Source organism: Eubalaena glacialis, chromosome 2 (assembly GCF_028564815.1).
Source record: "Eubalaena glacialis isolate mEubGla1 chromosome 2, mEubGla1.1.hap2.+ XY, whole genome shotgun sequence".
In the NCBI taxonomy this organism is placed as follows: Eukaryota; Metazoa; Chordata; class Mammalia; order Artiodactyla; family Balaenidae; genus Eubalaena; species Eubalaena glacialis.
Genome location: NC_083717.1, coordinates 162749837 through 162766703, shown reverse-complemented (window position 1 = coordinate 162766703; position 16867 = coordinate 162749837). Strand labels below are relative to the sequence as shown.

General features: G+C 48.9%; 1 protein-coding gene across 1 annotated transcript; it reads left to right on the top strand.

Annotated features, from left to right (window-relative positions):
- Positions 1 to 11405: 11405 nt before the first annotated feature.
- LOC133085568 (large ribosomal subunit protein eL21-like) lies at positions 11406 to 11912 on the top strand. Its single transcript, XM_061182691.1, has one exon. The coding sequence runs from the start codon at positions 11409 to 11411 to the stop codon at positions 11889 to 11891; it is 483 nt and encodes a 160-aa protein (XP_061038674.1). The 5' UTR covers positions 11406 to 11408; the 3' UTR covers positions 11892 to 11912.
- The last annotated feature ends 4955 nt before the right edge of the window (positions 11913 to 16867 follow it).

Here is a 16867-nt window from a genome sequence, read left to right as displayed (position 1 = left end):
ACGGTCCTAATGCCCTTCAGCCCGAGGCGCGCGCCTCCCGCGGGCGCCCATTCATTCGCGCGCAGAGCCCGCCCCCCGCTCCAGCCCCGGCCGGCTGCGGGGCCGCTGCGCCCCGGGAGAGGAGCGTAGCGGGTGCAAAGCGGCGCCGGAGGAAGGCCCGGCGAGGCAGACGCCCGCGGCGGAATGGCGACGGGCCAGAGCCAGTCTCGGCTCCAACGGCTCGGCGACCGAGCTCCTGGCGGCTGCCGCCGCCCGGCCCTGGTCTGTCCCGCCTACCTCCACCCACCCCCGGACCGAGCGGCCCTGAGTCACCGGTTGGAGATGCGCGACCCCGGCCCGGGCCCGCGCTGCGGAGCTGCCTTTGTGGACTGCGCTCTGAACTGCGCTCTGGAACACGGTTTAAGGTGTGTTCAGCGAGTCTTTGGATAGGGCCGGCTGGGCGGGAGGAGAGTCTGGAGTTTGCACCGGAATCCTCCGCAGCCTAGGATTCCGACCGCCGGAGGTCCCGCCCCGAGGAGGGATTGGAAGCTGGTGCACTTGACATTCGAAGAGAGCGAAGGGGAAGAGACGCTGCTTCATAGCCAGTGAAAGGAGAATGGGGGTACAACCACCCCACCTCTTCCGTTGGCCTGGGGCTCCCAGCTTTCATGATGCTTCCTTCCACCCCGCCTCGTTGTCCCCTGGACAACCCTGGGGTATTATCATCACCATTTCATCAGGAAGAAGGGAGGCGGCCAGAGAGGCTGGAAGATTCGCCGGAGACCACACGACTAATTAGTGGGCAGAGCCCAGTCTAGAAACCACCTCTCCGTCTGACACTTTGAACAAAGTGCAAAACACGGTGTTGAGAGACACGGACACAGAAATTATTGAGATTGTGCCCCAGCCCTGGTGGCATTGAGAATCTGATGTGAACTACTCTCACTCCGGGCAGGAGGCAAGGTGGGCTAAATTAGTTCTAGGAGATCAGCACAGTATCAGGCACAGAACAGACACTCAGATGTTAAATAAACAAACCAAGCAGGGATCACAGAGGAAAAATATTGTATTGCAAGGTGGTCTTAGGGGAAGGCTTCTCACAGAAGGTAGATAAATCCTTTGAATAAATTCTTAAGAGGCAGGAAAGGGAGGACAGGGCAGGATGTGCTGCATGAACAGCATGAGCAAAGGTCCAGAGGATGAAAGTACTTGATGTTTTCAAGGAAGAGATCTACCTGGCGGTGCCAGGGCCCAGGATGCTGGGAAGTTATTGGTGGGAGTTGAGGCTGGCCAGGCTGGGCGAGTTTGGACTCAGGAGGCCCTTTCATGTGAGAGACAGGGTTGTCAGGGAGCTTGCATCCTGCTGGGGCTCCTGGACACTGGCTCATCTGAAGAACCACATTGGGTCCTGGCCTCTAAGTGAAGCTACCTCGGGAATCAGGCAGGTGGTGAGGTCACAGTTCATGCTTTCCCCCAACCACCCCATCAGCATTTCCCTGTTTCTCTAGCACTCAGGACTGAAGCACTTTTGTAATAGATGCTCAGTACACTTCGGTTGGAGTGAAGTGAATTGAAGGAAGAAAACCTGAATGGGTTTTTTGCTGCAGAAAAGTCATTGTTTTAACTGCAATATCCTTTCCTCACTCAGAAGACTAACCACGAGGACAGGTCCAAAAATGGCCCTACCAAGAATGTGACCCTAGAAAGAAGGGGACGCATAAAAGAGGGCCTCACAAAGAGATCTGTAAGAATAGCAGGGAATCTGAGGCATGAGCTGTGTGGCAGTCAGGAGCAATAGGAGATGGTGTGGAGATGCAGGCCAGCCTTGCTCTCCCAGGTCTCCCTTGCCTGGGGAGTTTAATTAGACTGCAGTAGGGACCAGGATTCATTTCCATAGACCAAGATAACCACTGTCAAGCCACTGCCTTGTTTCTGCAGCAATCATGGGGCAGACCCAGTGGTCATGTCCTCTGTGGGAAGCTAGGGAGACTTGCTCCTTAGGAATCAGGCCCCACAGGCATCTCTAGATGATGAGAAAATGTAAGGGCACTGCCCTTCTGGTGTCCCTACCCCCATACAGGCTCTCAGGTCAGCCAGGTGGGAAGACCTGGGGAATGACCCTCTGTTGATATAGGCTGCTTCTCTCATCCCAGCCTGGTCTATTATGTCTAGCTGCCTTTGGTCTTGAAAGAACCAGGTGAGAGGATGTGGGATCCAAAGACATCACATCAACCCATAGTGAGAAGCTCCAAAGTCACCCTTAGGCATGGAGGATGAAGCTGGACCATGCCAAACCGAAATCAGGCTGATGGGTTACTGATGGCTCCAGAAGGAGGGCTCCATGAGGAGAGGGAGGGAAGGAGGAGCTGGAACTTGGCAGGTTTCTACAAGTCTTACCCCTTATTCCTCAGGGTTCAGTGGTGAGGATGCTATACATCTGCACCAAATTGTCACTGCCTGGTAGCTCTGTCTCAAAGAGAAGGCTTCTCCACTCACCCCCCCACCACCAAAAAAACCCCCCAAAAAACCCCTAGGGGTGTAGCCTTTCTGGAAGGTGTTAGACTTCATAGCTAGCCCTTCCTTAAATGAGCACAATAAACTTCCCTGGGGGTGGGTGGTGGAGGTAAGGGGGCAGGTGATTACCTCGCTCACTGGACTCACAGAAATTTGATATAGACAGAGGTTGCGTGATGCGTCTCAAGCCACAGGCACACTGGAAGAGCTGGGAACTTGCAGCTGCCACCTCGGCTACAGCCCATGGTCATTCTTCCAGATTCTAATCCCAAAGAGGCACAGAGCTGAGCCTTAGCCCTCCCTGAGATGGATTTCAGTGTTCAGAGGTGACTGTGAGCATTGTTCCCTCTCTGGGCCTAGCTAGCAGAACCACAGAATCAAAGCAACACCTAAGAGACGTAGTGTTGCCTAACATCATTGAACTCCGAAACCGACAAGAGTGATAATAATAGCTACAGTTCACTGAGTACCTAGCAGGTGCCAGCTGCTGTGCTGGCATCTCACACACATTATCTCTAAAGCCCCCACAACCTGCAGGAGAGGACGCTGAGGTTCAGTGAAGCCCTCGATTGCTGAGAGTCATACAACAGGTGGGTGGAGGGACTGGGTTCAAACCCATTTTCCATGCCAGTGTTTGGGCACCAGTGCCGGGCTTCTGAGGCCACTGGGCAGTCTGCAGGTTGGTAGAAGTTCTGCATGTAGGGACCTCACTTCCCTCTCTGGACCTCCGTTTTCTTTTCGGTAAAAGAAGGGTTGCCGAGAGATGACCTCCAAGGTCCCTCCAGCTGTGCCATTTTGGACTTCCAGTTGTCTCCCTTGTCACAGTGCTCTCAGGCACGGTCCCCTTCTCTTTAAAGCTGCTGAAGCCAGCACTCAGGTAAGCTGGGCAAAGTGCCCTGTGGCCCTGGCGCTCCCAGAGGTCCCAGGGAACTGTCTGCCCCTGTGAATTTGATGTGCGGATTTGGGGATTGGGGTTGGTAACAGAGGGCAGAAAGGGTATAGGTCAGTGTGAAGCCGGAGCTCTGGAGCTGGACAGCCTGAATTCACATGCTGGTTCCGGCACATATTAGAGTGGCTTGGGCAAATTCTTACTCCCTCTCTTAGCCTCGGTTTCCTCAACTGTAAAATGGGGCAGTGACAGCCCTTAACTTGCAGCATTGTTGGGAAAGGTAGGATGAAATGAAGCAAGTAAAATCCAGTGCTTGGTAACCACCGGCGTCCCCTGGAGGCCCTCTCTCACAGGCAGTGCTGCTGGCTGCCGGGGTGACGGGGACTCCCGAAGGGCCCGCCAGGGCACATGCGGGGGACTGCTCACCTGGGCCGCGGAGGAGAACAGACCCCAGACAGGCCTCTTCAGCCACACCCAAGTTCCGACAGGGATGACTGTCCTGCCGCACAGGCGCGTGGCTGCCTCTTCCAGAGCCGCTGCTCAGTGGGGCTGGGGGGGAGGGGAGAGGCAGAGTGTACGGCCCCAGCCTCTGCTGGGTGTCCATTCTCGCCGGCATACCCATTACCCTTGAGACTCTGGGTCACCTCAGGAGCCTCTTGTCCTGTCTGCACCTGCAGCAGGGGTCCAGAAGGAGGGTGAAGGGAACTGATTAGACTCCCATGTCTGCTCGAAGCAGGAAAGAGGAGGCAGGGATGGTGAACAGAATGTACGTTACCATGAAACAGACACTGTGCCAATACACGATCTCAGAATACTCACGATGACCCTGTGAGGAAGGCTCGGCCCTCTCCATCTCACAGATGAAGAGACTGATGCCTGCAGAGGTCACCTAGCCATCAGGTGGCAGGTATGCTACCCACTGCCAGCTGTCCCCACTTAATGCACCAGCGTATCTAAGGGAAAGTTTTTTATAAGTTAAGTTTCTACAAACCATTATAGATCAAGTTGAGGATCTGGCTCTTTGAAAGGAGCTCAGAGAGTTCTTTATTAGTCGTCATTCTGTTTGTCTGAGAACCGTGGCTTTTTATATCAGTTTCTGCCACTGGAGTGTAAGCTCCATGAGGGCAGGGGTTCTTGTATGTTTTGTTCACCTGTCTCCCCAGTGCTTAGAACACTGCTTGGTGTATATAGTCCATGCTCATTGAGTATTTTTTTTAATGTAAATTTATTGTTATTTTTATTTATTTATTTTTGGCTGCATTGGGTCTTCATTGCTGCACATGGGCTTTTTCTAGTTGCAGCAAGCGGGGGCTACTCATCGTTTTGGTGTGTGGGCTTCTCATTGCAGTGGCTTCTCTTGTTGCGGAGCATGGGCTCTAGGTGCACGGGCTTCAGTAGTTGTGGCGCATGGGCTCAGTAGTTGTGGCACATGGGCTTAGTTGCTCCGTGGAATGTGGGATCTTCCCGGACCAGGGCTCGAACCCATGTCCCCTGCATTGGCAGGCGGATTCTAAACCACTGCGCCACCAGGGAAGTCCCTCATTGAGTATTTGTTGGTGGAAGGAAAGAGGGAAGAAGATGGGCAGGGTACTCAGTGCAGCATGCATTTCTGTCTTAAGTCAAGCACCTGAGAGATGGTGCAGGACTAGCACCCAGAGAAAGGGCGCAACTCATCTGGGTCAGTGTGGGCCGGTATAGTGAGTAACCCAGGTTCCCTCCCAGCGCTTCCGCAGGAGCAGCTGGCGGCCCCCCAACCATGGGGCCAGGAGCCAAACCCCGCTGCCCCAGATGAGGGGGTGAGAAAATCCTCTGTGGTTCCACCAGAAGTCGGGGAAGGAATGACCCCGATTTGGTGAATAACTGCAGGAACTACAAAAGTTATTACTGATCATGAAATGACCCAGCTGCTACATTTGGGAATAATAGGATTGCAGAGTTTGAGGGCTAATTAGAAATGTGTCAAATCCTTTTTCTTAACAGCAAGGAATTCCTACAAAGGAGAAATGCATAAATAAAGCCATCTGGTCAGCAGAACTGGTCCCGGAGGCAAAGCCCTTTGCAAGGCCTACCTGACCTCCCTACCTCACTGCCTGTCTCCTTCGCCCCTTCCCCTCCTCCACAGCCTCTGTGGAGCTGAGTGGCAAAGATCCTCAGAGCAGACCAGCTGGCGGAAAATGTCAGGCCACTGCCTGTTACATGCCTGTCTCTCGCCCTCGAATGGGAGTTCCTCTGGGCCTGGCAGCCTTCTTTTGTGTATCACCAGATTCTAGCACAGCGTGGGGCATCATGGCAGCTCTCACTAAGTATCTGTGCAATGAGTAAATGAATGAGTAAGTATCTAGGGCAGCAGGCTGCTGCTACTCCCCATTCTGTCCCACCAAAATGCCACCTAGCCCACTCAGATGGTAAGCCAATGCCTGTTTGCCCATTAGGGTGGTATTTCCAGTCCCTTTCTTCCCTTTCCTTCTCGAATGCCTACCATGCCAGGCACTTCTAGGTTCCAGGAATACAAAAACGAACAAAACCTGATTCCACCGCCTGAGGAGCCCAGTAACTGATAATGGGGAAATAGGCACAAATGGTCACAAAAGGGTATAACAGAGCTCTATTCAAACACAAAGGGGACTTCATCACAAGGAAGAAGTCATCTGAGAGCTGAGTATTAAGGATAAGCAGGTGGACAAGATGTGGAAGGGCATTCTGCCCAGAGGAAGAGCAAACCAGGGAACTAACGTGTGGAAGTGTATGGGAGGGAGCACAGGAAATGGTCAGCGGTTTGGTGTGTACTGGGTAGGGAGTGGTGATGGTAACGAGATTAGAGAGGTAGGTGGGCCAGTTAACAGATGTCTTGTATGCTTTTGTAAGAAGTTTGGACTTATTCTGGTAAGCCATGGAGAGCCACCCAAGATTTTGTAACAGGGAATGACATGATCAGTTATAAATTTTAGTGAAGAGGCTGGAGACTAGTGGTGGGGGATCACAATGACTTTGCAATAGTCCCAGCAAGCAATGCTGTGGGCCTGGGTTAGGGCAGAAACACTGGAGCAGAAGAGAAAGAGGGTAGGCTCAAAGGATTTGGGGATCAGTTGGAGGCGGAGGTGAGAGAAAGGATTTGAGAATAACATGTACATTTCTTGCGTAGGAGACAAGTGCTTTGGTGTAAGGTAACCACTAACTGAAATGGAGAACACAGGAGGAGGAGCAGATTTGGGAGACTTGTTCAATTGAACTTGAGTTCTCTGTGGTCTGCCAAGGAAGGGAGCTGTAAATCCAGGTCTGGTCCTCAGGTGAAAAGCAGAAGAGGCCAGTCAGGTCAAGAAGAGAAAACCAGGACACAGCTGGGGCAAAGACGTAGCTGGGAGGCTGCCCGTGTACCCAGCACCTAAGCATGGGGGAGAGGCCGTGTGCACCAGAGGTCAGGACTTTTGGATCCCTCGTGTGAAGATGAAGAGACAGAATTGGCTTTTTTTTCCCCCTGCCTGTCAGATGCCCTGATTCAAGCCCTGGACCCAGGCTGTTAGACATACTCGTCTTTTTGTCAAGGAACTCATCATCTTGTACATGTTAGGATGGACCTCTACACCTAGGGCCGGAACAAAATTTGGCTCAAAAATAGGTCAGGTGATAAGACCAGAGAGCATTTGAATTGAAAAGAGACCCGTGGTCCTGGTCCTGCATTTCCTTCCATCTAATGGTGCCTATAATCGAAACCTCCATTTTCCTTGAGAAACTGGGAAGTGGAAACTAAGGGAATGTTCCCAGGATTGGTATATAATTTGAAGCTCTCAGCAAGGCTGAAAATACCCATCGATATATTTTGAAGTGTAATTTCCACTCCCTTACCAGCCAAAATAATTGAAGAGGAAGAAAAAGCTGTTAATGCAGGAGGCGTGTGACATCAGATCCACTTTGCCTGGAAATTTACCATTTCAAAGCAATTGAGGGTTTCTACAGCCAATGTTTATAGTCATACATGTCCCCTCTCACTGGAGCCACCCTCTGAAGCGATCAAAAGGCCCATCAGTCTGGCTTGGACACTGAAATTGTACACAGTGTCTGGAGCTGATGTGAAAGCAGAGAGAATTTTAAAAATTATGCTGCCGTTTTGTCAGCACATAAATCTTGGGGTGTTTCATCCTGGTAGGTGGTAGAAACAGTTGGGGCTGCCAGTGCTCATGCGGCCAGTGGTGGCAGGGCTCCATGGTGGCCTGGCCAGGCACAGCTTCTGCTCTCCCTTGGCATCCCTGTCCCCGTGTCCCTGCACAGACTGTCCTCTTCCTCTAGTCTAGGTTGGCATTTCTTCCTCTTGCCCAACCAAAGAGGCCTGCCTCTGCCTGCATCCCAGTGACAGTGGGTCCGAGGGCCGCAGGTTCTTCAGCAGAGCGGGGGGTCGTGCCACCTCTCACAGCCTCTGCTGGGCTCAGCAGGAGAGACAGACAATAGACTTTACGGACGTCCGTCTTCTGTCTTCTGCCAGTGCCAGTGTGTGTGTGTGTGTGTGTGTGTGTGTGTCTGTGTGTGTGCGTGTGCGCGCACATGCTATTTTTCAGTTGGAATTGGACTTCAGGTTTTTCCTGGAATTACTGATTTCTTTCCCTATATTTGTGTCCAGTGGAGGAAATTTCTAAATCCGTGTCCAAGCATTTGTCTTTCCTTCCATTTCTGAATCACATACCTTTACAAAGGCCACTACCTAAAGACAGAGCATTTAGTATGTTCTTGGGCAACTGGGATGACTAGGAGGTAGGGAACCTGGGTTTTAGTCCTAGGTGTGCCATAGGCTAGCTTGGTGACCCTGGAAAAGTCACTTATCTGGACCCCTTACTTATGTTTCAAGTGAGATCTTTGGTACAAAAGAATTTGGAAGGTCCTTTCTAGTGCTGGTATTTTAGGATTCTGTTTACTTATTTTAATTTTTTAAACCATTCCCTGCCCCAGCAAGAATTATTGGCAATAAACCGAGATACAATTCTTTATTATCATTGGGTCCCCCGGCCCATATTACATACATACATATACACCCAGACAATTTAAAATGTTCCACTGCACGAAGAATCTGAAAATTCCCAGAATACAGCAAACTAAAAAGGAGAAATTGGGAGAATGTTCAAGAAATTGTTACATCCAGGGACACCTCTGAGGAGGGGAACCTGAGGTGAACGGGAGTGGGAGATTTCACTGCATATATTCTTTTGTACCTTTTGAATTTTTTGCCACATGCATTTATTACCTCTTCAATTAAAAACTTTTTTAAGCAAGAGTTTTCCTTTCTCTTTCTTCGACCACAGGCCCCTCTGCAGCTTAGTTCCTAGCTGGGGAGGAGCCCATGATGGGGCTGGCATCATTCTCTGGAAGCCACCCCTCAGCCCAAGCCCTCTGGCTGGGTTAGCCAACATCCCTGCTCCCCTGGCTGCCCTGTGTGCCTGGAGGGGGTCTGTGGATGCACATTACTGCTGGCTGCCCTTGCTGGGGAGTGCCACCACTCCTACTGTTGGTGGCACTCCAGCTGGACTGTCAAGCTGGTACAGGGCCTCTATTCAAGGTGCTCCATTAAGGGGCTGGCCTTCATGGCCCCAGCAGCCAGACAGGCAAAGGGCCTAAGAGTTCAGCATAGGCCGAAGTGCATCCAGCCTTAAATCCTCCAGATCTCGCCATTCCCTTTCAAAGACAGACTGCCTTTTCCCCCCCCCCTTTTTAATATTTATTTATTTATTTAGTTGCAACAGGTCTTAGTTGCAGCAGGCAGGCTCCTTAGTTGCGGCACATGGGCTCCTTAGTTGCGGCAGGTGGGCTCCTTAGTTGCAGCTCATGGGCTACTTAGTTGAGGCTCGCCAGCTCCTTAGTTGGGGCATGCGAACTCTTAGTTGCAGCAGGCATGTGGGATCTAGTTCCCTGGCCAGGGGTCGAACTCAGGCCCCCTGCATTGGAAGCGCAGAGTCTTATCCACTGCGCCACCAGGGAAGTCCCCAGACTGCCTTTTGTTTTGCGTTGTTGTCTGCTGCTAATATAACATGAAGACAGAAAAATGAAAGAGAAAGAACAAAAGGGCCAGAGAAGAGTGGGGAGAAAGGGTCTCTAAGGTGCTCTCTTCTCCTGGCCCCAAGCCCACTCTGCCTGCCTCTGCTCAGCCGAGCTGGGCTGCAGCATCTCTGGCAGGGTCCCACGTCCCTGGTTTTCTCCCCCGGTGCCAGCTCCTCAGATTTCCCTCACGACATCCAGCTTCCACCTGGCCTTCCTCTTCCACCTCCTTTTCTGATTGTCACCTGCGATGGGTGCTGGGCCATTCCACCCCTCCTGTCATCTCTGATTCCTCCTCCTTTGGCTTGCCTACTGCACTGCCACCCTGCCCAGAAACAGCTGCCATCTTTAAGGTCCACTTCCCAGACTGGAGCCGCTACCTGCCCTACAACTGGGATTGCTCAAGGTGGATTCCTCCACCCTCCATTCTTTCTTTCCAGGGTCAATAAAGCCCAGGTTGGGGCAAGAGGACAATTGAGAAGCCATGACAGAGTCAGACAAGGAGCAGCAGACGGAGATGTGCTCTTGAGAGAGTGGACGGAAACAAGACTCCAAGAGATGGAAAGATACAGCGCGTGAGGAAAAGCAGCTTCAGGGAAAGGAAAAGCAGAGAGCGAAAACCAATAAAAGTGTAATAGATACTAAAACCAGAAAGGCCTGAACAGAAACCATCCAGAGAGCAAGGGAGTTAGGTCAGAGAGGAGGAGCAGGAGGGGAGGGGGTGGTGGGCACTTGCGGGGCTGGAGGCCGGAGAAATGGTGCAACAGAAATCTCTCAGGAAGGGTCACTCACCTCCCAAGCTGTTGGGCTTATTGGCTGCAGCAAGCAGAATCTATTTAAAACACACCAGGCGTTTTGCCTCATTCTGTTTCCCTGCCCAGAAAAAGCTGGAGCCAAAGGCTTAGGGAACCATTCCAGCGTTAGGACCCTGCATGGACCACAGGGCTGAGACCATGAAGATCCACTGCTCCATCTAGGAATCACCCACCTCTCCCTGCACACACGAGCTGCCAGGCCACTCAACTCACAGCATCCTATCGCAGTCCCAATGGTTACTTGTGTCTTGCACTTCCACCGGGAAAGACTCAGTGACTTCCTTCATTCTGTCTTCAAGCTTGTCAGAAAACAGATGCTGCTCAAATGTGACAGCTGCTCTAAAGGGATGCTCAAAGGGAGCTCCCTGACCAGTGGGAATATACTTAATGATAACTGGAGAGGCCTTGGGTGATTAGATTACAGCAAGACAAAGTAGAGAGCATGAAAGGACATCAAGGATAAAATGGCCCTAGGGAAACCATATGGGATTTGAATTGGAAAACCTTTCCCCGGGCTGTGTATCTTTTGGGAATCTCTGATCTGGAGAAGACCTGACCCCTCATCCACCTGTCACAGAGGAGTACAAAATAAGGTGGCCGCTAGGATATGCGGCCAAACCATGTAAGCTATGTTTTGTCCCCAGCTGAGAGGGTGGGTCTGAGAGGTTCTTCCTTCTCTGGCTCTTCAGCCCATATATTGTATAAACTACTTCTCAAGGCTGAATATAAGTCCTCTGCTTTGCATGAGATTTACATTCTTGAGAAACTTAGTGTACAGATCAAATGAAATTTTGCCTGCCAGAGAAGTTGGCTTTTCAAAATAAATTTGAGGTCAACCTTATGTTTAAAAAGAAGGATGGCTTTTGAAGGTGAATAATCATCCTGGTTCATGTTTGTAACTTTGGAATTTTGAATGACTGATTTGGATGGATGTAGGGGGTGGAGGATGGGACTATCTAGAGATCCATCTATGGTTTGCTTTTAGGTTGCAATTTAAACCTTACTTTAAAACAAATGCAAAACTTAAGCAGATAGGTGTGTTGCAGGAGCTACTGCTAAAGAAATAAGAATTAAAAAAAAATTTTTATTACAGAAAATTTCAAATATATATTAAAAGAAGTAGAAAGCCTAATGTAAAAAACCCAGCCCACTTCTTTTCGGCCAGAACGGCCATCTTCCAGTAATTTGCCAAAATGATCAACACAAAGGGAAAGAGGAGGGGCACCCGCTACATGTTCTCTAGGCCTTTTAGAAAACATGAAGTTGCTCCTTTGGCCACATGCATGCGAATCTACAAGAAAGGTGATATTGTAGATATCAAGGGAATGGGCACTGTTCAAAAAGGAATGCCCCACAAATGTTACCATGGCAAAACTGGGAGAGTCTACAATGTTACCCAGCATGCTGTTGGCATCATTGTAAACAAACAAGTTAAGGGCAAGATTCTTGCCAAGAGAATTAATGTGCATATCGAGCATATTAAGCCCGCTAAGAGCCGAGATAGCTTCCTGAAACAGGTGAAGGAAAATGGTCAGAAAAAGAAGGAAGCCAAAGAGAAAGGTACTTGGGTTCAACTGGAGCACCAGCCTGTGCCACCCAGAGACGCACACTTCGTGAGAACCGATGGAAAGGAGCCTGAACTGTTGGAGCCCATTCCCTATGAATTCATGGCATGATGGGTGTAAAGAAAATAAAAGACCTGTGGAAAAAAACCCAAAAAACCCAGCCTAGACAATTATCAACTCATGGCCAATCCTGTGAGAACCATGGACTTTGGAGCCAGATGACAGATCCAGAGTATGAACTTTACAGTACAAGACAAATAGGATTAATTCTACTGAGGCTGCAGGATCCAAGTTTCTGCACAAATGCCCTAGACTAGAGCCTAGAGTATGGGGAGAAGGGCAGAGAAATTCTTATTTAGCAATCAAAGAAGAAACCTGAGACTTAAAAAAACCCCCCAAAAACCCACACACATTCACATTCTGTCTCTGTCTCTCTCTGAAGGACGCACAATGCACAAGTAACAGTAACAGTGGTTATTGTCAGGGAGGGAAAGGACTGGGGAGGAGATTCCTTTTTCATTATACCTTTAAAAAGAAAGTTTGTACTATGTGCACATATTACCTATTCTTAAAAGTAACTTGTTAAAAACAAACATCACGAAGCTTTGCAGCACCTAAGTCCCCTAGGTGTGACAAAAGGGCAAACTGCCTGGACTCAGACCACCAAATGTTATCACATTTTGACCTGGATATGCTGTGTTACAGTAATCTGCTCAGTTAGATGAATGGACAACCTCCCAACCCCAAGCTGTACATCATCAGGATGTATGTTTCATGTAATATAAAAAACTCCAGGGCTTCCCTGGTGGTGCAGTGGTTGAGAATCTGCCTGCCAATGCAGGGGACACGGGTTCGAGCCCTGGTCTGGGAAGATCCCACATGCCGCGGAGCAACTAGGCCCGTGAGCCACAACTACTGAGCCTGCGCGTCTGGAGCCTGTGCTCCGCAACAAGAGAGGCTGCGATAGTGAGAGGCCCGCGCACCGTGATGAAGAGTGGCCCCCGCTTGCCACAACTTGAGAAAGCCCTCTCACAGAAACGAAGACCCAACACAGCCAAAAATAAAAATAAATAAATTAATTAAAAAAAAAACTCCAGCCCTTAATAATTACACGGGTGTATCCATTTGTAAAAATTCACTGAGCTGTACTTTTAAAATTTGTACACTTTATTGTATGTTCATTATATTGTACTCCAATAAAGTATTATTAACAGCAACAAAAATCCCAGCCTTTGTGTACAAATAAACCAAAGAATCACTATTTGGGGGTTTATTGGGTTGGCGGTTTGGAGAAAACTGTTGTTTTAAGAAAACAGCACGCTGCAGACTTTCTGCAAAACCTTGCTCTTTGGAAACTACCACTACAGCATGTGCTTTTGGTTAAGCATTCCATGGCTGAAACGCAACTCGATGCTAAAATGCCGAGAGGATGAGGCAAAATCTTGGCCAAGGTCAAGCTCTGCTGATGGTTTGAGAGGGGGATGGCAGCCAACTCTCTGCACTTGTATAACATTTAAAAAAGGAAAAACTAACCCCAAGTCATCTTCTGTCCCTTTTCTGAGCCAACTTTAGTCTTGCTCATTGTATCCAAGAACTCAGAGGGAGCCATGTGTGCTACGGCTCAGGCTGACCAAACCTCCAGGGCCAAACATACAGATCTTGATTAGAAAGGAAGCAAGCCAGCTGACTGGGGCTCCAGTTGGCTCTATGAGATTTAACAAAAGATGTCAACATTTTAGATAAAGTTAGGGTCCATCTAGGAGAGGGCAGAGAAATATTACTTTAGCCTCTCTTTTGGCTATCTGGTCATTTTTTCTGCAACATCAACAAAATGACCCCAATTTGGTAGAAAATGGGGGCTCATGTCTACATCGAAGTGATTATTGTGAAAAGAGCCTCAAGTTTAGCACACTTGGTACAAATAAATCTGTGCTACACAAAGAAAAGCCAATACACTATACCTCTTTGGGACTGAAACTAAGCACAAGGATGGAATGGAAAATGTATTTCCTGCCAGGTCACAGGGAATGGATATATAGGAAATGGGAAAAATGTCTCTCAGCAGCTTATAAAATACAAACTTTACATTTTGCACATGTCCCGTCTCACTGGTGGCCAGGCAAAGGTAAGCAGGACAAAGTCCCAGGCAGGTCAGGGTTATACAAAGACAGGCCCCAGAGACTTCTCAAGTCTCCCTGGGAGTTAATCTTGTCTCAGGACTCACGGATGGAGAACAATGTGTTAACACAGTGGACCCCTCAAATTTTCTTAGGCAGTCCTGACAACATAAAAAAAGAGAATATTTTTAACTTATTGGTTTAATGTTTTCCTTTTCAAGTATCCAATTCTATTCAATTCTCTCTCTATGGCACAGCCTTAATTCCTCCTATCTTTAAACTGAGAAACATTCTTCCCCTCCTCACCCCCCGCCAACATCCTCCCATTTACAACACTTGGCAAAAGTTGCCTCATTTCTACTCTGTGCTTTTCCCTTATTAAGCCTTACAGCACTGGCGATGTGAGTGAAGATAAAGATTTCTCTTCTTTCTTTACTGTTAAATAGTGAACTGAATAGAAATGTGAGTTTCCTAAGGCCACACACAGTACAACTCTGGTGAGAAGAGTATTTTGACCTCCAGTGGAGCTCCAGATGGAGGGAGCAGGCTTCTCCCTAGTCAACGAGGCCAGGAGGACACCGTGTGTCATCCTGCTTCCCTCGCCCCCTTCCTTTCACGCACAGCCTCCATTCCCAGGGCTGGGGATGGGATGAGAGTGTGCGACGAAGCAGAAGGTACACAGCACCCCAGGGAAAGGGCCACATAAAGAAAAGGTGGGGGCTTCCCTGGTGGCGCAGTGGTTGAGAGTCTGCCTGCCAAGGCAGGGGACACGGGTTCGAGCCCTGGTCTGGGAAGATCCCACATGCCGCGGAGCAACTAGGCCCGTGAGCCACAACTACTGAGCCTGCGCGTCTGGAGCTTGTGCTCTGCAACAAGAGAGGCCGCGATAGTGAGAGGCCCGCGCACCGCGATGAAGAGTGGCCCCCGCTCGCCGCAACTAGAGGAAGCCCTCGCATAGAAAACGAAGACCCAACACAGCCAAAAATAAATAAATTAAATAAAAAAAAAAAAAAAAAAAAAGAAAAGGTGGGGGGCTTCCCTGGTGGCGCAGTGGTTAAGAATCTGCCTGCCAATGCAGGGGACACAGGTTCGATCCCTGGTCCGGGAAGATCCCACATGCCGCGGAGCAACTAAGCCCGTGGGCCACAACTACTGAGCCCACGCGCCTAGAGCCCGTGCTCTGCAACAAGAGAAGCCACCGCAATGAGAAGCCCGCGCACCACAACGAAGAGTAGCCCCCGCTCTCTGCAACTAGAGAAAGACCGCAAGCAGCAACGAAGACCCAATGCAGCCAAAAATAAATAAATAATTTTTAAAAAAAAAAAAGAAAGAAACGGTGGGATGTATTACAGAATGCTACACTAGTAGGGCCCCTACAGCACATCTAATTCAAACTCCTAATTTTACAGGTACAGAAAGGAGTCCAGAAAAGTTAAGTGATTGGTCCAAAGACACACAGCTGATGACCACAACCAGAACCCCGGTCACCAACCCACTCCTCTGATACTCCAACACACTATACAACTGAGTTTAGGAAAAAGCAAAATACGAAGTCCATAGATGATACTCCCATCACCCCCACCAACCAAATATATGTACCTTCTTTAAAACTACCTGTGTCTCAATCTCCTATTTCTTTTCAGCCCTGTTAGTTTACTAAGCTCAAATTTTGGATTCTTATCCGGGACTTAATAGATACCCTGGTGGTCTGAGTAGTCAGAATCCCAACTCTGCCCCAGCATGTTGCAGCCTGAGAAGGGAGATCTCTGGGAAACAGGAGTAGAATACAAGTAGCCTCTCCTACTCAGGAATATCTGAACCACACATCACGCTTATAATAATGCTGACTGTAATCTCAGCAGCTCTTGAAGCTTATGCTGGCAGAAAGGCAACAGGCTACCCATCGAGCAAGAGAGAAAAATTCAAGAATTAAAAACAAGGAAGTTGCAAGGAGGGCAAATGCTTTGAGTTCAATCTGGAGGGTATGAGATTAACTATCTCCATTCAGTCAGAGCACAGAATGACCTTTTAAGGCAGCAAGTACCACTGCCTTGGAGGAGGGAACAGCCCAGGATGTGTGAACTAGGTCCTTTGACATTCCCTATTCCTGTGCACAGCAAGTCAGCTCTTGGTTATCTCTCATGTGACTGCCCATTTGGTCCAGTACCCACAGCGTCTAGGGACTGCCAATAACCAGAGCTGGCCACAGGCAAAGCTGGTTAGAAGGAAACAATGGTCTAATGTACTTCCCACCTTCCCAAATAACATGTTGCCAGTTAAGTAAGGACCTTGGTGCCACAGGCAAAGACATCTCCCTGGTAGGGTAGGTGGAACAGGTACTTTTGAACAAGTGGAACGAACATTTGGCTGCATGTCAGCTCTGCTCCATCACCTGATGCAAAACTGTCCCAGGACTGGGGAAAGACAGAAGGTATTTGGCTCCAGCACGAGGGGGCAACTTGGTGAATACCTAAAAAGAATAACTGAATTCGAAAATAAGAGTATTCTGAGGATTATGTATTATTTTTATATTACTCAGATCAAGAGTTAACTATACGAGAATCATTCTTATACCCTCTTACAGCTTATTTCATCCAAGAAAAACTGATTCTCGCTGTATTCCTGAGGGATGAAGTACTCTAAAAAAATGACCAGGTAAACCACAGAAAAGACAAGAGACCAGAAAGAAGGATCCTTTTAAAATATGTAACAATTAGCAAACTAGTAAACTGAGAAACTCTGATACCTCTCAGAGGATGAGACACAATGAAGAAAAAAACAAAAAAAGGAAGAAAAGGTAAATGAATGAATGAAAAACTCAGAGAGGCAAGGTAACAAAGAATTTAAATTATAGTCAAATGTTAGGGCCCCCAAACATTAGAATACAAAGATGAACAAAAGCTCTTTCTGCTTGCTGGGTCCCTAAGAGTCTAAAATGAGGGATTAAAATGGCTTTATTTCAACAGAACA

Bases quoted from the DNA above. Each gene is read 5' to 3' on its own strand.
- LOC133085568 (XM_061182691.1), top strand. From the start codon at position 11,409: ATGATCAACACAAAGGGAAAGAGGAGGGGCACCCGCTACATGTTCTCT.